General features: G+C 63.2%; 3 protein-coding genes across 3 annotated transcripts in view; 2 read left to right on the top strand and 1 right to left on the bottom strand.

The window, feature by feature from the left end:
* Window positions 1-15,410, top strand: part of HUWE1 (HECT, UBA and WWE domain containing E3 ubiquitin protein ligase 1) — a 75,016-nt gene extending 59,606 nt beyond the window's left edge. The window contains 13 exon segments of the mRNA XM_059872430.1: window positions 787-989; window positions 1,112-1,239; window positions 2,349-2,436; window positions 3,353-3,520; window positions 4,426-4,671; window positions 5,684-5,801; window positions 5,892-6,032; window positions 7,756-8,043; window positions 9,948-10,053; window positions 12,035-12,152; window positions 12,225-12,406; window positions 13,641-13,831; window positions 14,940-15,410. Coding sequence (XP_059728413.1) covers window positions 787-989; window positions 1,112-1,239; window positions 2,349-2,436; window positions 3,353-3,520; window positions 4,426-4,671; window positions 5,684-5,801; window positions 5,892-6,032; window positions 7,756-8,043; window positions 9,948-10,053; window positions 12,035-12,152; window positions 12,225-12,406; window positions 13,641-13,831; window positions 14,940-15,042 — 2,080 coding nt within the window. The 3' untranslated portion in view covers window positions 15,043-15,410.
* Window positions 15,411-15,773: 363 nt separating this feature from the next.
* GNL3L (G protein nucleolar 3 like) lies at window positions 15,774-20,149 on the top strand. Its single transcript, XM_059872379.1, has 15 exons — window positions 15,774-15,897; window positions 15,974-16,011; window positions 16,125-16,226; window positions 16,650-16,730; window positions 16,927-17,010; window positions 17,090-17,216; window positions 17,312-17,415; window positions 17,496-17,640; window positions 17,871-17,958; window positions 18,165-18,342; window positions 18,675-18,817; window positions 19,393-19,523; window positions 19,607-19,695; window positions 19,788-19,959; window positions 20,045-20,149. The coding sequence occupies exons 1-15, from the start codon at window positions 15,885-15,887 to the stop codon at window positions 20,095-20,097; spliced, it is 1,548 nt and encodes a 515-aa protein (XP_059728362.1). The 5' UTR covers window positions 15,774-15,884; the 3' UTR covers window positions 20,098-20,149.
* A 521-nt stretch (window positions 20,150-20,670) lies between these two features.
* Window positions 20,671-24,195, bottom strand: part of SLC3A2 (solute carrier family 3 member 2) — a 10,227-nt gene continuing 6,702 nt past the window's right edge. Inside the window, 4 exon segments of the mRNA XM_059872300.1 lie at window positions 20,671-21,306; window positions 21,829-21,888; window positions 22,165-22,302; window positions 23,662-23,873. Of these exon segments, the coding sequence (XP_059728283.1) occupies window positions 20,956-21,306; window positions 21,829-21,888; window positions 22,165-22,302; window positions 23,662-23,873 (761 nt within the window). The 3' untranslated portion in view covers window positions 20,671-20,955.

Below are 24,195 nucleotides of genomic sequence, written 5' to 3'. Positions count from 1 at the left end.
CCTGCGCATGGTGGCACCTCCTGTGCCTGTCCAGGGCATGGTGGCACCTCCTGTCCCTGTCCTGCGCATGGTGGCACCTCCTGTGCCTGTCCAGGGCATGGTGGCACCTCCTGTCCCTGTCCAGGGCGTGGTGGCACCTCCTGTGCCTGTCCTGGGCATGGTGGCACCTCTTGTCCCTGTCCTGCGCATGGTGGCACCTCCTGTGCCTGTCCAGGGCGTAGTAGCACCTCCTGTCCCTGTCCAGGTCATGGTGGCACCTCCTGTCCCTGTCCAGGGCGTGGTGGCACCTCCTGTGCCTGTCCTGGGCATGGTGGCACCTCCTGTCCCTGTCCTGGGGCACGGTGACACCTGTCCCTCATCCTGGGGCATGGTGGCACCTCCTGTCCCTGTCCTGGGGCACGGTGACACCTGTCCCTCATCCTGGGGCATGGTGGCACCTCCTGTCCCTGTCTGGGGTCCCTGGTGATGACCGCAATCCTTGCCATTCTCCCTTGTCCCCACTGCTGACCGCTGTCCTGCATCACTCATGACCGCTGCCCACTCCCTGTTGTCCCCACTGATGACCACTGCCCACTCCTTGTTGTCCTTGCTGATGACCACTGCCCACTCCCACTGGTCCCCACCACTGCCCACTCCTCCTTGTCCCCACTGATGACCACTGCCCACTCCTCCTTGTCCCCACTGATGACCACTGCCCATCACCCCTCATCCCCTCTGCTGACCGCTGTCCCTCCCATTCCTCCGCTGCCCCCCGTGACCCCTGACCCCTTGTCCCCGTCCCCCCAGCTTCGACACGGCCGAGAGCGTGGTCATCGTGGCGTCTCAGAAGCGCGCTCTGGGCGGCCGCGAGCTGCAGCTGCCCTCCATGTCCGTGCTGACCTCCAAGACGTCCACGCAGCGCTTCTTCCTGCGCGTGCTGCAGGTCATCATCCAGCTGCGCGACGACACGCGCCGGGCGCACCGCAAGGCCAAGCAGCCCGGCCGGCTGGGTAAGGGCTGCTCCGGCCGCTGGGCACGCTGAGCCCTGGTCATTCTGAGCACTGACCACTGGCCATGCTGACCGCTGGTCATTCTGAGTGCTGGCCACGCTGACCGCTGTCCGTGCCCGCAGGCGCCGCGGGGCTGGGGGCGGCCGGCAGCATCCAGGCCGCCGTCCGGCAGCTGGAGGCCGAGGCCGACGCCATCATACAAATGGTACGTGAGGGCCAGAGGGCCCGGAGGCGGCAGCAGGGAGACACGGTTAGCACGGCCGCCTTCCTCCACCCTGCCCCTGTTCTTCCTCCCACTCCTGTCTTGCTCTGTCCTGGCTTCTTCGGCCTCCTCCTCGTCATCCTCGGCCTCCCCGGCCCTCCCCTCCTTGTCATCCTCACCCCTTCCTCATCATCCTCACCCCCTCCTCATCACCCTTGTCGTCCTCACCCCCTCCTCATCATCCCCATCATCCTCACCCCCTCCTCATCATCCCCATCATCCTCACCCCCTCCTCATCATCCTCACCCCCTCCTCATCACCCTTGTCATCCTCACCCCCTCCTCATCATCCCCATCATCCTCTCCCCCTCCTCATCATCCTCATCATCCTCACCCCCTCCTCATCATCCCCATCATCCTCACCCCCTCCTCATCCCCATCATCCTCACCTCCTCCTCATCATCCCCATCATCCTCACCCCCTCCTCATCACCCTTGTCGTCCTCACCCCCTCCTCATCATCCCCATCATCCTCTCCCCCTCCTCATCATCCTCATCATCCTCACCCCCTCCTCATCATCCCCATCATCCTCACCCCCTCCTCATCATCCCCATCATCCTCACCCCCTCCTCATCATCCCCATCATCCTCACCCCCTCCGCATCATCCCCATCATCCTCACCCCCTCCTCATCATCCCCATCATCCTCACCCCCTCCTCATCATCCCCATCATCCTCACCCCCTCCTCAGCCCCCTCATCCTTGTCCTACCCCTTCCTCCTCCCCTACTCTTCCTCCTGTTCCTGTGCCCCCTGACCCTCCTCAGCCTCTTCATCCTCCTTCTCCCATCCCCTCCTCCTCCTGCTTGTCCCCTCCCCTCCTGCCCCCACTCCCCCACAGCCTTCCTCCTGTTCGTCCCCATCATCATCCTCATCCTCCTCCTTCGTCCTCTTCCATCTTCATCATCCTCCCCCTCCTTCCCCCCTCCCTCTTCCTCCTCTTCCTTCCTCTCCCCATCCCCCTCCCGCTTCTCCCCCCCTCCCCCCACGGCTCCCAGCCCCCTTTCCCCCCAGTTTCGGGGTCCCCCCGGCCCTGGGGGGGCTCTGGGGGCTCCCCTGGGGGGGTCCCGGCCCCCTAAAGCCACCACCGTCCCCCCCAGTCGGAGGCCGGGCCCGCGGACGCCGTCCCCCGGCGCGAGGAGTCGCCCATGGACGTGGACCAGCCCTCGCCCGCCCCGCAGGACGTGGGTGAGAACCCCCCCAGTCACCCTCCAGTATGGCCCAGTGCCGCCCAGTCACCCTCCAGTATGGCCCAGTGCCGCTCAGTCACCTCCCAGTGCCACCCAGTCACCTCCCAGTGCCACCCAGTCACCCTCCAGTACAGCCCAGTGCCACCCAGTCACCTCCCAGTGCCACCCAGTCACCCTCCAGTATGGCCCAGTGCCACCCAGTTGCCTCCCAGTGCCACCCAGTCACCCTCCAGTATGGCCCAGTGCCACCCAGTCGCCTCCCAGTGCCACCCAGTCACCCTCCAGTGTATCCCAGTCATCTCCCAGTGTCCACCCAGTGTCACGCTGTCACCCCCAGTGCCACCACTGGGGTCATCCCCCCTTCTGGGCTGGTGCTGGTTCAGGGCCATCCCAGTATCACTGCAGGGCCTGGTACTGGTGGGGTTGGGTGGCACTGGTCACGTTGGGTGGCATTGGTTGGGTGGGTGTCACTGGTGGGGTGGCATTGGTTGGGTGGGTGTCACTGTTTAGGTGGCACTGGTGCAGTGGCACTGGTGGGGTGGCACTGGTCACGTTGGGTGGCATTGGTTGGGTGGGTGTCACTGGTGGGGTGGCACTGGTTGGGCAGGTGGCATTGGTGTGGTGACACTGGTCACGTTAGGTGTCCCTGGTGGGATGGCACTGGTCAGGGTGGGTGGCACTGGTGGGATGGCACTGGTCAGGGTGGGTGGCACTGGTTGGGTGGATGTCACTGTTTAGGTGTCACTGGTGGGGTGTCACTGGTCACGTTGGGTGTCACTGTTGGGATGGCACTGGTCAGGGTGGGTGGCACTGGTTGGGTGGCACTGTTGGGGTGTCACTGGTCACGTTGGGTGTCACTGTTGGGGTGTCACTGCTCACACGGCGATGTCCTGACCATGTCCCCCCCCCCCCAGGCCCCGAGGCCGCGCAGGGCGGGGACAGGGACAGGGACAGGGACAGGGAGGAGCGGCCCCCGGAGCTGCCCCTGCTGAGCGAGCAGCTGAGCCTGGACGAGCTGTGGGACATGCTGGGAGAGTGCCTCAAGGAGCTCGAGGAGTCCCACGACCAGCACGCCGTGCTCGGTGCGTCACCCCAAATCCTGGGGGTCCCAAAAACTCAGGGCTGACCCTAAATCCCGGGCTGGTGGGCTGGATTCCATAGAGGGACCCCAAAATCACAGGGGTGACCCTAAATCCTCATGAGAGGGGCTGGGACTTCTGTCCCAGGCTGTTCTCCCTCCATCAAGGGGTGTCCCCACCCCTACCCCACAGTGTCCCCCCAGGTCTGGGATGTTCCCTTCCCCAGGTCCAGTGTGTCCCCCTCCCCATCCTGGGGTGTTCCCCTTCACCTCCATCCCATTGTGTCCCATTCCTCTGCCACTGATCCTGCACTGTCCCCGTGCTGTCCCCATGTTGACCCCACCCTGTCCCCACCCTGTCCCCATGCTATCCCTGTGCTGTCCTGGTGCTGTCCCTGTGCTGTCCCCACGATGTCCTCCTGCTGTCCCTACCTTGTCTCCCTGCTGTCCCCACCCTGTCCCCACCCTGTCCCCATGCTATCCCTGTGCTGTCCCCATACTGTCCCCATGCTGTCCCTCTGCTGTCCCCACACTGTCCTTCTGCTGTCCCCACACTGTCCCCATGCTGTCCCCATGCTATCCCCTGTGCTGTCCTGGTGCTGTCCCCATGCTGTCCCCTCACTGTCCCTGTGCTGTCCCCATGTTGACCCCACCCTGTCCCCCTGCTGTCCCCACACTGTCCTTCTGCTGTCCCCACTTGGTCCCCACGCTGTCCCCATGCTATCCCTGTGCTGTCCCTGTGCTGTCCCCACGATGTCCTCCTGCTGTCCCTACCTAATCTCCCTGCTGTCCCCACGCTGTCCCCGTGCTGTCCCCACCCTGTCCCCGTGCTGTCCCCGTGCTGTCCCCGTGCTGTCCCCGTGCTGTCCCCGTGCTGTCCCCACGCCACCGCTGACCCCTGTCCCGCAGTGCTGCAGCCGGCCGTCGAGGCGTTTTTCCTGGTGCACGCCACGGAGCGCGAGAGCCGCCCTCCGGTGCGGGACACGCGGGAGAGCCAGCTGGCCCACATCAAGGACGAGCCACCCCCGCTGTCCCCCGCGCCCCTCACCCCCGCCACCCCCTCCGCCCTGGACCCCTTCTTCTCCCGGGAGCCCTCGGCCATGCACATCTCGGCCAGCCTGCCCCCGGACACGCAGAAATTCCTGCGCTTCGCCGGTGAGCCGGGGGGCACCGGGGGGGCTCTGGGGCTTGGGGAAGTGGGGAAGGGGTTTGGGAGTGTGGGGAGGGGGTCTGGGGGGAGCTGGAGGGGTCTGAGAGGGGGAGTGGGGGGTATTGAAGGGAGCTTCGGGGGAGCTTAGGGTGTGGAGAAGGGGTTTGGGAGTGTGGGGAGGGGGTTTGGGGGGCTGAAGGCAGCTTGGAGGGTGTTTGGGAGTTTTGGGGGAGCTGAAGGCATTGGGGAAGGGTTTTGGGGGGGCTGAAGGCAGCTTGGAGGGAGTTTGGGGGCTTTGGGGGGAGTTTTGGGGGAGCTTAAGGCATTGGGGAAGGGGTTGGGAAGGGTTTGGGGGGGCTGAAGGCAGCTTGGAGGGTGTTTGGGGGCTTTGGGGGGAGTTTTGGGGGAGCTTAAGGCATTGGGGAGGGGGTTGGGAAGGGTTTTGGGGGGGCTGAAGGGAGCTTGGAGGGTGTTTGGGGGCTTTGGGGGGAGTTTTGGGGGAGCTGAAGGCATTGGGGAAGGGGTTGGGAAGGGTTTTGGGTGGGCTGAAGGCAGCTTGGAGGGTGTTTGGGGGCTTTTGGGGAGCTTGGAGTGTGGGGAAGGGGATTTGGAGTGTGGGGAAGGGTTTTGGGGGGATTTGTGAGGGGTTTAGGGATGTTGAGGAAGGGTTTGGGGAAATCCCAAGGCGTTGAGAAGGGGTCTGGGGGGACCCCAAGGCTATGAGACTGTGAATTTGGGGGAACACCAGAGCTTTGGAAAGGGGGAATTGAGGGCAACCCCAAGGCTTTGGGGAGGGAAAATTTGGAGGATTTTTGGGCTCCTCAAGTCTTTGGAAATGGGGCAATTTTAGGAGGGCAAATTTAGAGGATTTTTGACCCCTTCAACACTTCGAGCTCAGCGCGAGCCAAGAACGAGGCGGCCTCTCCAAGCACTGAGAGGAACAAACCACAACCCCAGGGCATTTTGAGGGAGGGGGTTTCTCCTATTTGAAGACCCTTTTTTTTTCCCCCTCCCCAGAGACCCACCGGACGGTGCTGAACCAGATCCTGAGGCAGTCCACCACGCACCTGGCCGACGGCCCCTTCGCCGTGCTGGTCGACTACATCCGCGTGCTGGACTTCGACGTCAAGCGCAAGTGCGTGGCTTGGAGGGGGTCTCAGGATGAGGAGGGGGTCCTACAGCCCCTGACACCCCTTTTTTTTTTGTTTGTTTTTGCCCTGGCTAGGTATTTCAGGCAGGAGCTGGAGCGCCTGGACGAGGGGCTGCGCAAGGAGGACATGGCCGTGCACGTGCGGCGCGATCACGTCTTCGAGGACTCGTACCGGGAGCTGCACCGCAAATCCCCCGAGGAGATGAAGAATCGCCTGTGAGAGCCCAAAATATGCCCTAGGAAACCCTAAAATATGTCCTGGGAATATCAAAATATCCCCATGATATCCAAAATATTCCTTGGGATACTGAAAATACACCTGGAATACCCTAAAATACCTCCTGGGACACCCAGAACATCCCTCCATCCTCCCCATGATGCCTAAACCCTCCAAGTCCCCCAAAAAAGACTCTTCTGGCTCCACAAACACCCCCTGACCTTCCTAAAATGCCCTTCCACCCTCATCCAATGCCTCCAAACCCCTCGATTCCCCCTAAAAACACCTCCATCCTCCCCACGCCTCCCCAAAATCCCCTCTCCTGATCCCCCTAACATCCTTACTTCCCCCCAAAACCACCCTCACCCTCCCCAAAGCCCCTCTCCCACCCCAATTAACCCCCAATTTCCCCCAAAACCGACTCCAAACCCCCCAATTACCCTCAAAACCACCTCCATCCTCCCCAATTCCCCCCAAAACCACCTCCACCCTCCCCAATTACCCTCAAAACCAACTCCAAACCCCCCAGTTCCCCCAAAACCACTTCCATGCTCTCAAATTCCTTCCAAAACCACCTCCATCCTTCCCACATCATCCCCTCAAAACCAACTCCAAACCCCCCAACTCCCCCCAAAACCACCCCCACCCTCCCCAAAGCCCCTCTCCCACCCCAATTAAGTCCCAATTCCCACCAAAACCGACTTCAAACCCCCCAATTACCCTCAAAACCACCTCCACCCTCCCCAAATCCCCTTAAAAACTGCCTCCATCCCCCTCAACTCCCCCCAAAACCACCCCCACCCTCCCCAAACCCCCTCTCCCACCCCAATTAACCCCCAATTCCCCCCAAAACCGACTCCAAACCCCCCAATTACCCTCAAAACCACCTCCATCCTCCCCAATTCCCCCTAAAACCGACTCCAAACCCCCCAATTCCCCCCAAAACCACCTCCAAACCCCCCAGTTCCCCCAAAACCACTTCCATGCTCTCAAATTCCTTCCAAAACCACCTCCATCCTTCCCAAATCATCCCCTCAAAACCAACTCCAAACCCCCCAATTCCCCCCAAAACCACCCCCACCCTCCCCAAACCCCCTCTCCCACCCCAATTAACCCCCAAATCCCCCCAAAACCAACTCCAAACCCCCCAATTACCCTCAAAACCACCTCCACCCTCCCCAAATCCCCTTAAAAACTGCCTCCATCCCCCTCAACTCCCCCCAAAACCACCTCCATCCCCCTCAAATCCCCCCAAAACCACCCCCACCCTCCCCAAAGCCCCTCTCCCACCCCAATTAACCCCCAACTCCCCCCAAACCACCTCCACCCTCCCCAACTCCCTCCAAAACCACCCCACCCTCCCCAAATCCCCTTAAAAACTGCCTCCATCCCCCTCAAATCCCCCCAAAACCACCTCCACCCTCCCCAACTCCCCCCAAAACCACCCCCGCCCTCCCCAAAGCCCCTCTCCCACCCCAATTAACCCCCAATTCCCCCCAAAACCACCTCCACCCTCCCCAAATCCCCTTAAAAACCACCTCCACCCTCCCCAATTCCCCCCAAAACCGACTCCAAACCCCCCAATTACCCTCAAAACCACCTCCATCCTCCCCAACTCCCCCCAAAACCACCTGCACCCTCCCCAACTCCCCCCAAAACCACCCCCACCCTCCCCAAACCCCCTCTCCCCAGCCCCCTAACCCCCCCATCCCCCCTCCCCAGGTACATCGTGTTCGAGGGCGAGGAGGGCCAGGACGCCGGGGGGCTGCTGCGGGAGTGGTACATGATCATCTCCCGCGAGATGTTCAACCCCATGTACGCCCTGTTCCGCACCTCGCCCGGCGACCGCGTCACCTACACCATCAACCCCTCGTCCCACTGCAACCCCAACCACCTGAGCTACTTCAAGTTCGTGGGCAGGATCGTGGCCAAGGCCGTCTACGACAACCGGCTGCTGGAGTGCTACTTCACCCGCTCCTTCTACAAACACATCCTGGGCAAGTCCGTGCGGTAAGGGGGCGAGCCACGGCGCCCGGCGGGGCTGGGGGGATCGGGGAGGGGGGGTTTGTGGGGTGTGGGAGGGGGTTTGTGGGGTGTGGGAGGGGGTTTGTGGGTGTGGGAGGGGGTTTGTGGGTGTGGGAGGGGGTTTGTGGGTGTGGGAGGGGGTTTGTGTATTTCAGGGGTGTGTTTATGGGGTGTGGGGGGGTGTTTGTGGGGGTGGGAGGGGGTTTGTGGGGGTGGGAGGGGGTTTGTGGGGGTGGGAGGGGGTTTGTGGGGGGTGGGAGGGGGTTTGTGGGGTGTGGGAGGGGGTTTGTGGTATGTGGGAGGTGTTTGTGGAGTGTGGGAGGGGGTTTGTAGGGGGTGGGAGGGGGTTTGTGGGGGTGGGAGTAGTGTTTGTGGGGTGTGGGAGGGGGTTTGTGGGGTGTGGGTGGGGGTTTTTGGGGGTGGGAGGGGGTTTATGTATTTCAGGGGTGTGTTTATGGGGTGTGGGGGGGTGTTTGTGGGGGAGGGAGGGGGTTTGTGGGGGGTGGGAGGTGTTTGTGGGGGGTGGGAGGGGGTTTGTGGGGTGTGGGAGGGGATTTATGGATTTCAGGGGTGTGTTTATGGGGTGTGGGGGGTGTTTGTGGGGAGTGGGAGGGGGTTTGTGGGGGGTGGGAGGGGGTTGTGGGGGTGGGAGGGGGTTTGTGGGTGGGGGGTTGTGGGAGTGGGTTTATGTATTTCAGGGGTGTGTTTATGGGGTGTGGGGGGGTGTTTATGGGGTGTGGGAGTGGGTTTGTGGGGGGTGGGAGTGGGTTTGTGGGGGGTGGGAGGGGGTTTGTGGGGGTGGGAGGGGGTTTGTGGGGGGTGGGAGGGGATTTGTGGGGGTGGGAGGGGGTTTGTGGGGTGTGGGAGGGGGTTTGTGGGGGTGGGAGGGGGTTTGTGGGGGGTGGGAGGGGGTTTGTGGGGGTGGGAGTGGTGTTTGTGGGGTGTGGGAGGGGGTTTGTGGGGGTGGGAGGTGTTTATGGGGTGCTGGAGCCCCTCAGAGGAGGGTGGGATTGAATTGGGGGGGGTGGGACTGCATTTGGGGGGAGGGGGAGATGTTCATGGGGTGCTGGAGCTCCTCAGAGGAGGAAGGGATTGCGCTTGTGGGGGGTGGGAGTGGGTTTGTGGGGTGTGGGAGGGTGTTTGTGGGGGGTGGGATTGTGTTTATGGATTTCAGGGGTGTGTTAATGGGGTGGGAGGGGGTTTGTGGGGGGTGGGAGCTGTTCATGGGTTGCTGGACCCCCTCAGAGGAGGGTGGGATTGAATTGGGGGGGGGTGGGACTGCATTTGGGGGGGTGGGAGATGTTCATGGGGTGATGGAGCTCCTCAGAAGGCGGTGGGGTTGCATTTATGGGGTGTGGGGGTGTGTTTGTTGGGGTGGGAGTGGGTTTGTGGGGGGTGGGGCTGCATTTGGGGGGTGGGAGCTGTCCATGGGGTGCTGGAGCCCCTCAGAGCAGTGTGGGATTGCTTTTATGGGATGTGAGGGGGTGTTTGGGGCTCTTTGTGGGGGGTGGGACTGTGTTTAGGGGGTGCTGGACCCCCTCAGAGAGGGGTGGGGCTGCATTTGGGGGGGTGGGAGCTGTCCATGGGGTGCTGGACCCCCTCAGAGGGGGGGTGAAACTGCATTTGTGGCATGTGGGACAGCATTTAGGGGGTGCTGGATCCCCTTGGAGAGAATCTGAGCCATTTTTGGGGTGTTGGACCCCATCAGAGGGGGTGGGACTGTTCTGATGGAGTTCTAGACCCCTGGCAGGCTCTGATCTTGTTTTGGGGCTCCCCAGCAGGATCTGATCTTGTTTTGGGGCTCCCCAGCAGCTCTGACCCTGTTTTGGGGCTCCCAGTGGTTTCTGAGCCCGTTTTTGGGGTGTTGCCCCCCGTTTTTGGCCCCCCAGGTACACGGACATGGAGAGCGAGGACTATCACTTCTACCAGGGCCTCGTGTACCTGCTGGAGAACGACGTCTCCACGCTGGGCTACGACCTCACCTTCAGCACTGAGGTGGGGACCCCCAAAACCAGCACCGAGACCCCCGAATTTGGGAGTGTTTGAGGTTCAGGGATGTCCCCACACCCAGCTGGCCCCGCCGTGCCCCCCCCAGGTGCAGGAATTCGGGGGGTTTGGGGTTCAGGATATCCCTGTGTCCCCCCAGGTGCAGGAATTCGGGGGGTTTGGGGTTCAGGGATATCTCTGTGCCCCTCCAGGTGCAGGAATTCGGGGGGTTTGGGGTTCAGGGATATCCCTGTGCCCCCCCAGGTGCAGGAATTCGGGGGGTTTGGGGTTCAGGAATGTCCCTCCCCATGTCCCCACACCCTGCTGACCCACCTGTGCCCCCACAGGTGCAGGAATTCGGGGGGTTTGGGGTTCCCCAGGTGCAGAATTTGGGGTGTTTGAGGCTCAAGGATGTCCCAGGTGTGAAAATTTGGGGGGTTTGAGGTTCCCAGGTGCAGGAATTCGGGGTGTTTGAGGTTCAGGGATATCTCTGTGCCCCCCCAGGTGCAGGAATTCGGGGTGTTAGAGGTTCAGGGATATCCCTGTGCCCCCACAGATGTAGGAATTTGGGGTGTTTGAGGCTCAGGGATGTCCCCACACCTTGCTGACCCACCCGTGCCCCACCAGGTGTGGAAATTTGGGGTGTTAGAGGCTCAGGAATGTCCCCCCCATATTTGCACACCCCACTGACACCCCTGTGCCCCCCAGGTGCAGGAATTTGGGGTGTTTGAGGTTTCCAGGTGCAGGAATTTGGGGTGTTAGAGGCTCAGGAATGCCCCCCTATATTTCCCTGCCCCTCTGACCCCCCGTGCCCCCCCAGGTGCAGGAATTGGGGGTGTTTGAGGCTCAGGGATATCCCTGTGCCCCCCCGGGTGCAGGAATTCGGGGTGTTTGAGGTTCCCAGGTGCAGGAATTTGGGGTGTTAGAGGTTCAGGGATATCCCTGTGCCCCCCAGGTGCAGGAATTCGGGGTGTTTGAGGCTCAGGGATGTCCCCCCCATGTCCCCACGCCCCGCTGACCCCCCCCTGCCCCCCCAGGTGCAGGAATTTGGGGTGTTTGAGGTTCCCAGGTGCAGGAATTTGGGGTGTTTGAGGTTCAGGAATGTCCCCACACCCTGCTGACCCACCCGTGCCCCACCAGGTGTGGAAATTTGGGGTGTTAGAGGCTCAGGAATGTCCCCCCCATATTTCCACACCCCACTGACACCCCTGTGCCCCCACAGGTGCAGGAATTTGGGGTGTTAGAGGCTCAGGAATGCCCCCCCTATATTTCCCTGCCCCTCTGACCCCCCGTGCCCCCACAGGTGCAGGAATTCGGGGTGTTTGAGGTTCCCAGGTGCAGGAATTGGGGGTGTTAGAGGCTCAGGGATATCTCTGTGCCCCCCAGGTGCAGGAATTCGGGGTGTGCGAGGTTCCCAGGTGCAGGAATTCAGGGTGTTAGAGGCTCAGGGATATCCCTGTGCCCCCCAGGTGCAGGAATTTGGGGTGTTAGAGGTTCAGGGATATCCCTGTGCCTCCCAGGTGCAGGAATTCGGGGTGTTTGAGGTTCAGGGATATCTCTGTGCCCCCCCAGGTGCAGGAATTGGGGGTGTTAGAGGTTCAGGGATATCTCTGTGCCTCCCAGGTGCAGGAATTCGGGGTGTTTGAGGTTCCCAGGTGCAGGAATTCGGGGTGTTTGAGGTTCCCAGGTGCAGGAATTCGGGGTGTTTGAGGCTCAGGGATATCCCTGTGCCCCCACAGGTGCAGGAATTTGGGGTGTTTGAGGTTCCCAGGTGCAGGAATTGGGGGTGTTTGAGGTTCCCAGGTGCAGGAATTGGGGGTGTTAGAGGTTCCCAGGTGCAGGAATTGGGGGTGTTAGAGGCTCAGGGATATCTCTGTGCCCCCCCAGGTGCAGGAATTGGGGGTGTGCGAGGTTCAGGGATATCTCTGTGCCCCCCCAGGTGCAGGAATTTGGGGTGTTAGAGGTTCAGGGATATCTCTGTGCCCCCCAGGTGCAGGAATTCGGGGTGTGCGAGGTGCGGGACCTGAAGCCCAACGGGGCCAACGTGCTGGTGACGGAGGAGAACAAGAAGGAGTACGTGCACCTGGTGTGCCAGATGCGCATGACCGGTGAGCGTCGGGGCCTGGGGGGGCTCCGGGGGGGCTCCCAGGACCCCCCTGACCCCCCCCAAAATCCCGCAGGCGCCATCCGGAAGCAGCTGGCGGCGTTCCTGGAGGGTTTCTATGAGATCATCCCCAAGCGCCTCATCTCCATCTTCACGGAGCAGGAGCTGGAGCTGCTCATCTCGGGGCTGCCCACCATCGACATCGACGACCTCAAGGCCAACACCGAGTACCACAAGTACCAGGGCAACTCCATCCAGGTGGGGCGGGGTCCTGGGGGGGTCCTGGGGGGATTTCAGGGGGTTCTGGGGGGGTTTTGGGGGGGTTCTGGGTACCAGGGCAACTCCATCCAGGTGGGGCGGGGTCCTGGGGGGGTCCTGGGGGGTCCTGGGGGGGTTTTGGGGGAGTTCTGGGTACCAGGGCAACTCCATCCAGGTGGGGCGGGGTCCTGGGGGGGTCCTGGGGGGGTTTCAGGGGGTTCTGAGGGGATTTCAGGGGGTCCTAGGGGCGTTTCAGGGGGTTCTGGGGGGGTTCTGAGGGGGTTTCAGGGGGTTCTGGGGGGGTTCTGGGTACCAGGGCAACTCCATCCAGGTGGGGCGGGGTCCTGGGGGGGTCCTGGGGGGATTTCAGGGGGTCCTGGGGGGATTTCAGGGGGTCCTGGGGGGGTTTCAGGGGGTTCTGAGGGGGTTTCAGGGGGTCCTAGGGGGGTTTCAGGGGGTTCTGAGGGGGTTCTGGGTATCAGGGCAACTCCATCCAGGTGGGATGGGGTCCTGGGGGGGTTCTGGGGGGGTGTCAGGGGGTCCTGGGGGGATTTCAGGGGGTCCTGGGGGTGGTTCTTGGTATCAGGGCAACTCCATCCAGGTGGGGGCAGGGTCCTGGGGGGATTCTGGGGGGGTTTCAGGGGGTCTTGGGGGGATTTCAGGGTGTTCCAGGGGATTCTGAGGGGGTTTCAGGGGGTCCTAGGGGGATTTCAGGGGGTCCTGAGGGGATTCTGGGTATCAGGGCTACTCCATCCAGGTGGGGCGGGGTCCTGGGGGGATTTCAGGGAGTTTTGGGAGGATTCTGAGTATCAGGGCAAGTCTATCCAGGTGGGGTTGGCACCTGGGGGGATCCTGGGGTGATCTCAGGTGGTTCTGAGGGGATTTCAGGAGGTTCTGGGGCAGTTTTGGGGGGTTCTGAGGGGATTTCAGAGGGTTCTGGGGCAATTTTGGGAGGTTCTGAGGGGATTTCAGGAGGTTCTGGGGCAATTTCAAGGAGTTCTGAGGGGATTTCAGGAGGTTCTGGGGCAGTTTTGGGGGGTTCTGAGGGGATTTCAGGAGGTTCTGGGTACCAGGGCGACTCCATCCAGGTGGGGCTGCACCTGGGGCGGTTACAGGGGGATCTCAGGCGATTCCGGGGGGATCCTGGTGGGATTCCAGGGGGTCCCGGTGGCCGCCTGTCCCTGTCCCCTGAGTGCCAGCGGCTGAGTGTCCCTGTGGCTGTCCCCGTGGCCAGATCCAGTGGTTCTGGCGTGCCCTGCGCTCCTTCGACCAGGCCGACCGCGCCAAGTTCCTGCAGTTCGTGACGGGCACGTCCAAGGTGCCCCTGCAGGGATTCGCCGCCCTCGAGGGCATGAACGGCATCCAGAAATTCCAGATCCACCGCGACGACCGCTCCACCGACCGGCTGCCCTCGGCACACACCTGGTGAGGGCGGGGGGGGACATGGGGACATGGGGACATGGGGACACCGACCGGCTGCCCTCAGCACACACCTGGTGAGGGCAGGGGGGGACATGGGGGGGACATGGGGACATGGGGACACCGACCGGCTGCCCTCGGCACACACCTGGTGAGGGCAGGGGGACACGGGGGGGGACATGGGGACATGGGGACATGGGGGACACTGACCGGCTGCCCTCGGCACACACCTGGTGAGGGCAGGGGGACACGGGGGGGACATGGGGACATGGGGGGACATGGGGACACTGAGCGCTGCCCTCGGCACACACCTGGTGAGGGCACGGGGGGACATGGGGACATGGGGACACGGGGGGGACATGGGGACGCTGAGCGCTGCCCTCGGCACACACCTGGTGAGGGACTGGGGGGACATGGGGTGGACATGGGGACACCGACCGGCTGCCCTCGGCACACACCTGGTGAGGGACAGGGGACACAGGGGGACATGGGGGGGCATGGGGACACTGAGCGCTGCCCTTGGCACACACCTGGTGAGGGACTGGGGGGACAGGGGGGAGGGACATGGGGGGACATGGGGTGGACATGGGGACACCGACCGGCTGCCCTCAGCACACACCTGGTGAGGGCAGGGGGGGACATGGGGGGACATGGGGACATGGGGACACCGACCGGCTGCCCTCAGCACACACCTGGTGAGGGCATGGGGGGACATGGGGACATGGAGGGACATGGGGACATGGGGGACACCGACCAGCCGCCCTCAGCACACACCTGGTGAGGGACAGGGGGACACATGGGGACATGGGGACACGGGGACGTGGGGGAAACACAGGGGGACACGGGGACACCGAGCAGTGCCCTTGGCCCCCACCTGGTGAGGGGACATGGGAGGGAGGCAGGGGACACCAGAGGACACAGAAATGGGGGGACAGGGGACGCACAGCTGAGGTGGCACTGGGGTGACCCTGACACACCCGAGGAGCAGGACTGGGGGTGGGTGGGACGGTGACACGGGGGGGGGGGGGACAGAGCTGGGACAGGAGCGTGGGGACAGCAGGACGCGGTCGGGGCGGCACCGGGGGAGGTGACAGTGACACGGGTGTGTCCCCAGCTTCAACCAGCTGGACCTGCCGGCCTACGAGAGCTACGAGAAGCTGCGGCACATGCTGCTGCTGGCCATCCAGGAGTGCTCCGAGGGCTTCGGCCTGGCCTAGGGGCCGCGCCGGCCCCCCCCAGGGGCTCTATAAATATATATATATTTTTTGGTTCCATTGGCTTTTTTTGGTTTGTTTTGGTTTTTTTGTTTTTTTTTTTTTTTTGTGGGGGGGTTTATTATTTTGGTTTTTTTTTTTTTTTTTTTCTTCTCCGGTCCCGGTTTGGGGGGGGTTTTTGCTCTGTTGGAGGGTTGGGGGTTCCCTCTTCCCCCCCTCCCCCCCTGTGTGGGGGCTGGGGGGGGGGCAGGGCGGTGAAAGGGGGGAGCCCCTGAAATTATAAATAAGTTCAGCCCTTCCCCCCACCCCAAAACTGAGAGAAAAAGTTTAAAAAAAAAAAAAAAAGGAATAAAAAAGTGCACTCTTGGTAAGGGCAGTCCCGGTCGTTCTTGGGGGGAGGGGTGGGCTCGACCGCCATCTTGGGTGTGGCGGGGGCGGGGTTGGGTCCGGTCGCCATCTTGGGTGTGGCGGGCTGAGACTCGCGCGGGGCCGCCATGTTGGATGTGGCACCAAAGGCGGGGGGGGGGGTCTGTTTCTGTCCGCCATCTTAAGCGTGGCCGCGTCGCTGTCGCCGCCCTGTCGAGTGTGGCACGGTGAGGACACGGCGGCGGAAGGGCGGGGACGCCAACTTGGGTGTGGCCCGGAGGGGTGTGGATGGTGCCGGATGGTGGCCGCCATCTTGGGTGTGGTATTGGCACGCGGGGGGGGGGGGGTGGGGGCGCCATCTTGAGTGGGGTTGTTGACCGCCATGTTGGGTGTGGCTATGAAGTGACGCTTTTACACTGCGCCGGAAGTGACGTCACTTCGCCGTCTCAGAGATTCCTGGCGGCGTGGGAGCCGCAGCCATGACCCGGTCCCGTGAGTTCGGGGAGGCGCCGGGAGGGCTCGGGGGGCTCTGGGGACGGCCCCGCACTCACCCCGCCCCTCCCTGCAGGGCGGCAGGTGGAGGCGTCCCGGAAGAAGCGCGTCCAGGTGAGCCCGAGCCGGGCGGGTTTGGGGGCGCAGCCCTCGTGACCCCCCCTCTGTGTGACCCCCCCCCCCCCCCAACCCGGGGTGTCCCCGTGTCACCCCCGCGCTGTCCCCAGGCCCGGCGCGCCCGTGTCGGGATGAAGAAGGAGCCGGGGGTGCCGCAGCTCGGCCGCTTCGCCGCCCTCGCGCAGAGCCGGAGCAAGGCCAGGCAGAGGCGGGTGAGGAACCGGGGGCGATCTGGGGGTGACCCCGCGGGGGGAGCTCGGGGTTGTCCTCCGGGAGGGATTCTGGGGTGTCCCCGCCAAACCTGAGCACAAGAGGATTTTGGGGTGTTGCTCCCATCGTGACCCCGGCGGGGCATTTTGGGGTCCCCCCTCAAGTACAAACTCGGGGGGGCTGTGTGGGGTCACTCCCCCAAGTCTGACCTGGGGGGGATTTGGGGTCTGACCTGGGGGGTTTGGGGTCTGACCTGGGGGATTTGGGGTCTGACCTGGGGGATTTGGGGTCTGACCTGGGGGGGATTTGGGGTCTGACCGGGGGGGGATTTGGGGTCTGACCTGGGGGGTTTGGGGTCTGACCTGGGGGGGTATTCTGGGTCTGACCTGGGGGGTTTGGGATCTGACCCCCACCGTGTCCCACAGCCACTGCAGGGACAGCAGCGCTCACACCTGGCCGTGCACCTGGCGGACGCTCTGCAGCGACAGCAGCGCTTCCAGAGCCAGGTAGGGTTGGGGACACCTGGGGGGGGCTCCATAAAGGGGCGGGGGGTCTTCCCAATGAGGTTCCCGTGAGAGGGAGGGGCTCCCCATGGAAGGCTGGGCGGGCTCTTCTCTAGGACAGGGGACTCCCCACACAGGGGGGTCCCCCCAGAATTTGGGGGGCTCCCCGGGCGGGTCCCCATAACACAGGTGCCCCCAGGAGAAGGAAGAGGAGGAGGAGAAGCCCCCCCAGCCCCCCCAGGAGGAGGCGTCGCTGCGTCACTTCGGGCGGGAGCTGCGCAAGGTCAGTGCCCTGGGGGTGGGGTGGGGGGAGTTTTGATTTTTGGGGGGTCTTTCCCCCAGCTGAACCCCGACTCTGGCAGGTGCTGGCGGCGTCTGACGTGGTGCTGGAGGTGCTGGACGCCCGGGACCCCCAGGGCTGCCGCAGCCCCCGGCTGGAGGGGGCCCTGCGGCCGCAGCAGCGCCTCGTGCTCGTCCTCAACAAGATCGGTGAGGTGGGGAGGGGGGGGGGGTCGGGTGTGGATTTGGGGGGGGTCCCCTGTCCCTGCAGCCCTGGGGACAGCCCCGTGTGTCCCCCCCTGCAGACCTGGTGCCGCAGGACGTGGTGGCCGCGTGGCTGAAGCACCTGAGGAACGAGTTCCCCACCGTGGCCTTCAAGGCGTGCACGCAGCAGCAGAGCCAAAAGCTGGTGGGTGCTGGGGGGGTCTGGGGGAGGGGGGGCTCAGAGCAGGGGGTCCCCCTGACCCCTCCCCGTGCCCCCCACCACAGAAGCAGAGCTGGATGCCGGCGGACACGGCCCCCAAGGACGTGCTGGCCGGGGGGCCCTGCGTGGGGGCCGAGAACCTGCTGCACATCCTGAGGAACTACGGGCGCTGCGGGGAGGGCAGGAGCTCCATCACCGTGGGGGTCGTGGGTGAGGGGCTGGGGGGGCCTTCGGGGGGGCTGCGGGATGAGGGGGGGCTGTGAAGGTGGGGGCTGGGGTGTTAGGGGGTGTTTGGGTGGGCTGGGGTTGAATGGGGGCTGTGAAATAGGAGGGGGATTGGTGAGTGGGGCAGGGGGAATGGGGGGGGGGGTTGAGGGGCTGGGGTTGAGTGGGGGGCTGGATTTTGGGGACCCCTCCCCCAACTCTAACCCCTTCCCCAGGGTACCCCAACGTGGGCAAGAGCAGCCTCATCAACAGCCTCAAGCGCAGCCGCGCCTGCGGGGTGGGGGCCATGCCCGGGGTCACCAGGTGAGCCCACCTGGGCTGGGGTCACCTGCACGGCGTGGGGGAGGGGGGGCTGTGGGTGGAGCCTGGGTTGACCCTGCCCAGCTGTGGCTGTGGCATGGAGAGCCCTGCCAAGGTGTGGGTGTGGCACAGACCCCACCCAGCTGTGGATGGGCGTGGCACAGACCCCACCCAGCTGTGGTGGGCGTGGCACTCTGACCCCGCCCCAGGTGCTTGCAGGCCGTGCAGCTGGACGGGCACATCCGGCTCCTGGACTGTCCGGGTGTGGTGCTGGACTCTGGGGACCCCCCGGCCGCCGCCACCCTGAGGGGGGCCCTGGCCCCGCAGCGCCTGCGGGACCCCCTGAGCCCTGCCTGCGCCATCCTGCGCCGCTGCCCCCCCCAGCAGGTGGGTGGGGACCCCCCTGGGGGGCTGGGGAGGGGGTGGGGGTGGGGGGGGGGGGGTTGTCCCATCCCCATGGCAACGTTCCCAGTTTGGGGGGAGCTCATTTTACCAGCTCAGCTCTTTGGGGGATTCAGTGACCCCCAAAATCAGGACTAAAGGGGGGTCTCAACATTGGGGGTGCCCACCCTTGCCCATAACCGGGGGAGGGGAGGTTATTTCAGGGGGACCCTCCCCCACTTTGGCCATTTTCAGCCCATTTTGGTCACCACGAGGGGGGCAGGGTGACAGTCCCCGGTGTGCCCACCCCCCTCAAACCCCTGTGTGTCCCCCCACAGCTGAGCCAGCTCTATGGGGTGCCCCCCTGCAGCGACCCCCTGCAGTTCCTGGCCCACCTGGCCCGGCGGCAGGGCCGGCTCCGCCCGGGGGGGCTCCCGGACGCCCACGCCGCCGCCACGGCCCTGCTGCGCGACTGGACCGGGTGTGTGGGGGACAGGGACACTCGGGGGGGGGGGGTCCCCATGCTCTGATCGCCTCTCTGGGGGGGCTGGGAGGGGTTTCCACAGCCTGACCCCATTTCTAGGGGTTTGGGGAGGGGATTCCACACCCTTACCCCCTTTTTTGGGGGGCTTGGAGGGGTCTCCCCACGCTGTCACCCCTTTTCTGGGGGGTTGGGGAGGGTCCCCACTCACCCTGACAGGAAGGGTCTTCCCACAGCCCCTAACCCCATTTTTGGTGGGGGTCTTCCCATGCCCTGACCCTTTTTTGGGGACAGGAGGGGTCTTTCCCCACTTTCTGAGCCCCTTGTTGTAAACCAAAGGGGTTTTTTCAGACCCTGGGACCCCTTTCTGGGGGGCTGTGGGGTCTCCCACACACCTTCACTCCCCTTTTTCAGGCTTTGCAGCTGTTTTCTCACACCCTGTGATTCCTTTTGGGGACTGGGGGCATCTCTCCAACCCCTGTGACCCCGTTTGGGAGGGGCTGCAGGGTCCCCCCCATAGCGTTTTTGGGGACAGGAGGGGTCTCCCCACACCCTGACCCCCCTTTTTCCCCCAGAGGGAAGATCACATACTACACCCACCCCCCCAAATCTCAGGGGGTGCAGCTGGAGGCCCAAATCCTGCCGGTGCTGGGGCCAGCGCTGGACCTGGAGGCTCTGGAACGGGGCGATGCCGAGGCCCTGGCAGGTGAGCAGCACCTGAAGACCCCTCCCATCCTCCCATCCCCCCCTCGGGGACCCCCCCCAAACTCACCTTCCCCCCCTCCCCAGCTGTCCCAGTGACGGTGACAGGGCTGGGGCTGTCCCCGGAGGAGGAGGGGGAAGGAGAAGCCATGGAGGACGACAGCGGCGAGCCAGAGGTGGGAAGGGATTTGCTGAGGCCGGGGGTGGTTCTGGGGGGGTTTTGGCTTCTGGGGGGGTTTTGGGGGCTCATTTTTGTCACCCCCCACAGCTCGGCACGGTGACGGTGGAGCTGAAGCCGCGGGTGAAGCCGGGGGGCGCTGGGGGGGAGCCGGTGCCCCGAGCCCCCCGGCTGGAGGAGGTGGCCGCGCTCCCCCCGCTGCTCCAGGGGCAGGGGCTGCAGGCGGCTGGGAAAAGGAGGAAAAAACTGCAGAAAAGAGCAGGTGAGTGAGGAGAGCCCGTTTTCCTGACCCCCCCCAATCCTCTCTGATCCCTCATCTCGAGTTCCTGATCGCCCCCACCCCGCAGAGAAAATCGCCACCAAGCTCTCGGAGACGCTGGAGGCGGCCATGCAGTTCTGAGGGAGCCTCAAATTAAATTAAAATTAATTAAATAAATACGTTTTTAATATTTGTACTGTGTTCAATTGATTGCGAGTCTGGCAAGGGGCTGTTACCAGGGTAATGGGGCGTGGTCTAACCAGAAATGGGCGGGGCCTCAAAGGATGGGGTCCACTTAAAGGGGCAGAGCCAAAAAAATACCCCACCCCCTCCCCAGGAGCTCCAAACCATCCCGAGACCCCTCCCCAAACTCTTCAGAGACCCCTCAAACCCTCCAGAGCTCCTGACAGGATTTGAGACCCTTCCCCAAATTTTCCCAGTCCCTCCCCCTCCCCAATGCTGGCCCCCAGGGTGGCCCCACCCTTTCATTTTGGGGGTCCCCATTGCTGTGTCAGCCCTGATGCCTCACTGGGGATCCCAGCCCAAATTTTGGGGGGATTTCACCATTTTTGGAGTCTTGGTTACCCCCCAATATTCCCCCGGGAGCCCCTAACCCTCCCCCCTCTCTTGGGGCACTCCCAGGGGTCTCTGAAGCCCCCAAATCCTGGGAGGGGACCCTGAGACCCCCCCCAAAAAGAGAGACAAATGCAGGGGCACAAATGCAATTCATTTATTCAGAATTTGGCGGGGACCCCGACACCCCCAGGAAACAAAGAAAACCCCAAAACTGAGTTGGGGAGAAAAGAAATAAAAACAAAAAAAAGCTTTGGGGTGGAGGGGGAGCAGGATGAGAACCCAAAAAATGAGCGAGGGGAGATGAGTGCGGGACCCCCGCCCTGAAATGAGGGGGTGCAAGACTGGGGGGGGGGGGGCTCAGGGTGGGTTTGGGGTGCTGGGGGCAGGACTGGGGGGGTCAGGGCAGGATTGGGGTGCCCGGGCTCACTGGGGGCTGTAGGGGAAGCCCAGCAGGAGCCCCTGGTAGGGCCCCACCTGGAGCTCCTGCAGCTGCACCTGCTGCTCCCCGAGCGCCTTGGGGCCGGTGCTGTAGTGCAGCGTGGCCGAGGCCGGCAGGGGGGGCTCCTGGGGGTCCCCGGGGTCTCTCTTGTCCGAGAAGGGTCTGAGGGTGCTGTCCTGGGGGTTGAGCAGCAGCAGGAAGCGCTGGCTCTGGTCCCAGCGCCGCAGCAGGGCCATGGCCGGGCCCGCCGGCACCGCCCGCGCCTCCCCCAGCAGCAGCGAGCGCTCGTGGGCCCGCAGCGAGGCCAGGGCCGTGCACAGCTCCAGCTCGGGGGGCTGCAAAGCAGGGGGGGCTGGGGTCACTGGGGGTGGGACACCCCCAAATGCAGCCCCGAGGGAAGGAGGCACTGGCCCTTTAAGAAGGCAGCGGGTGGCATTGCCCTTTAAAGGGTGCATTGCCCTTTTAAGGGTGTGTTTCCCTTTTAAGGGCGTGTTCCCTTTTTAAAGGTACATTGCCCTTTCAAAGACGATATTGCCCTTTTAAAGGTGCATTACCCCTTTAAGGGTACATTGCCCCTTTAAGAGCACAGTGCCCTTTTAGAGGCACATTGCCCTTTTAAGGATGGCATTGCTCTTTTAAGAACATGCAACACTGCCACTTAGTGGGCGCCACCGTCGAAGACGCTCTGCCCAATTGTGGGCGTGGCCAACGAAACCCCACCCCTTAACCAACCATAAACGGGCCTCAAGGCCCCGCCCCCAACGGGAGGGGCAAGTCTAGACCACACCCCTTAAGCAAACCCCACCCCAACAAGCACCACCCACGGATAATGTCAATCACACCAAAGCCCCGCCCACCTCAGAGCCGTTCCCGCCAGTTTTCGGTTCCTCGATCCATTCCCACGGCATCGACGGCAACTGGGGCAAAAAAGGGCGAAAATGGGGCAAAACCCCCAAAAATTGGGACAAAACCCAGAGAAATCGGGACAAAAACTGGCGAAATTGGGGCAAACCCAGCCAAGCTGGGGTAAAACCCCACTGAAATTGGGGTTGGGGGCTCACCCAACCCCCTCCCGCACCCTGAGAACCCCAAAACCCATCCCCAAAACCCCCCCAGCACCCAGAGCTTCCCTCCAGCCCCCCCAAATCCCACCTGCAGCCCCCCCCAAATCCTGGCTGAAGCCCCCCGGGTACCTGCTGGTTTCTGAGGGGCCGCTGCAGCCCCAGCTCGTCGCCGTAGCTCAGCACGGGGGTCCCGGGCAGCCCCCAGAGCAGCAGCAGCTGCTGCAGCCTCAGCTCGGGGCTCACCCAGGCCTCCCACGGGGACCCCACCTGTGGGACAGGTACCCGTCACCCCAACATCTGGGGGGACCCCAAAAAATGGGAGGGGGCAGCAGGGGCAGGAAGGAGGGATTGGGGGAATTTGGGGGGTCCCAGGGGGGGTTTGAGGGTTCATTGGGGATGGTTTGGGGGTGGGTCAGGGGGTTTGGGGGGGGTCCCAGAGAGGTTTGGGGCTGCAGGAGGGGCCCACAATGGGGTGGGAATTTGGGGGTGCCAGGGGCTCAGGACTGGGGGGATTTGGGGTTCCTGAGGGGATTTTGGGGGTCCCGGGGAGGTTTTGGAGCTCCTGAGGGGATTTTGGGGTTCCTGAGGGGATTTTGGGGGTCCCAGGGAGGTTTTGGGATGCAGGACTCACACTCCAGTCAAGCCCCATGGAAGAGAAGGAGGAGTTGGGGTCCCATTTGGGATTCCCAGGGGATGAGGGGGTTTGGGGGGCCCTGGGGAGGTTTTGGGGTTCCTGAGGGGATTTGGGGAATCCCGAGGACATTCTGGGGTTCATGAGAGGATTTTGGGGTTCCTGAAGGGATTTTGGGGGTCCCGGGGAGGTTTTGGGGTTCCTGAAGGGATTTTGGGGGTCCCGGGGAGGTTTTGGGGTTCCTGAGGGGATTTTGGGGGTCCCGGGGAGGTTTTGGAGCTCCTGGAGGGATTTGGGGGATCCTAGGGAGGTTCTGGAGCTCCTGAGGGGATTTTGGGGTTCCTGAGGGGATTTTGGGGGATCCCTGGGAGGTTTTGGAGCTCCTGAGGGGATTTTGGGGTTCCTGAAGGGATTTTGGGGGACCCCGGGGAGGTTTTGGGGTTCCTGAGGGGATTTGGGGAATCCCGAGGACATTCTGGGGTTCCTGAGGGGATTTTGGGGTTCCTGAAGGGATTTTGGGGGACCCCGGGGAGATTTTGGGGTTCCTGAGGGGATTTTGGGGGTCCCGGGGAGGTTTTGGAGCTCCTGGAGGGATTTGGGGGATCCTAGGGAGGTTCTGGAGCTCCTGAGGGGATTTTGGGGTTCCTGAGGTGATTTTGCGGGACCCCGGGGAGGTTTTGGAGCTCCTGAGGAGATTTTGGGATCCTACTCAGGTTTTGGGGTGTCTCAGGAGATTTTGGGGGTCCTGAGAGGATTTTGGGAGTCCTGGGGAGGTTTTGGGGTTCCTGAGGGGATTTTGGGGGTCCTGGGGAGGTTTTGGAGCTCCTGAGGGGATTTTGGGGGTCCTGGGGAGGTTTTGGAGCTCCTGAAGGAATTTGGGGAGGGTTTCAGGGAGGTTCTGGGGGTCCCAGGGAGGTTTTGGAGCTCCTGAAGGAATTTGGGGGTCCCGGGGAGGTTCTGGGGGTCCCGGGGAGGTTCTGGGGTGCAGCACTCACGCTCCAGCCCAGCCCCACGGAGGAGTTGCTGGAGCTGAGGAAGTTGAGGAGGTTCCTGAGGGCTCCCGAGGGCGACTCCGAGCTCCCTCTGGGCTCCAGGGGCTGCAGGAAGGGCCCCAGGAGCAGCTGCAGCCCCCCCGGCACCTGGGGCAGCAGCCAGGGCTCCTGCAGGCGGGTGCCCCCCACCAGCACCCTGAAAACAGGACAGGCTCAGGGGGCACCCCAAAAACGGGGGGGGAAGGGAAGGGGAGTAACTAAAAAATGAGGAGGGAAAGGAAAGGGGAGAACCCCAAAATGGGGGGAAAAAAGCACCCCAAAAATGTGGGGGATATTTCAGGGGAGAACCCCAAAAATGTGGGGGATATTTTAGGGGAGAACCCCAAAATGGGGGGGATATTTTAGGGGAGAACCCCAAAATGGGGGGGAAAATTCAGGGGAGTAACCAAAAAATGAGTGGGAAATGAAAGGGGAGAACCCCAAAATGGGGGGAAAAAAGGTCAGGAAAGCACCCCAAAAATGTGGGGGATATTTTAG

Source organism: Haemorhous mexicanus, chromosome 35 (genome assembly GCF_027477595.1).
Source record: "Haemorhous mexicanus isolate bHaeMex1 chromosome 35, bHaeMex1.pri, whole genome shotgun sequence".
Classification (NCBI taxonomy): Eukaryota; Metazoa; Chordata; class Aves; order Passeriformes; family Fringillidae; genus Haemorhous; species Haemorhous mexicanus.
The sequence above is the reverse complement of the archived record's forward strand: the minus strand, read 5'-3'. Positions and strand labels throughout refer to the sequence as shown.

What these genes read in the sequence shown, in the direction of transcription:
- GNL3L (XM_059872379.1), top strand. An exon ending in GCCATGCCCGGGGTCACCAG is followed by an intron (nt 17,959 to 18,164) that starts GTGAGCCCACCT and finishes ACCCCGCCCCAG; the next exon opens with GTGCTTGCAGGCCGTGCAGC. An exon ending in CGATGCCGAGGCCCTGGCAG is followed by an intron (nt 19,524 to 19,606) that starts GTGAGCAGCACC and finishes CCCCCTCCCCAG; the next exon opens with CTGTCCCAGTGACGGTGACA.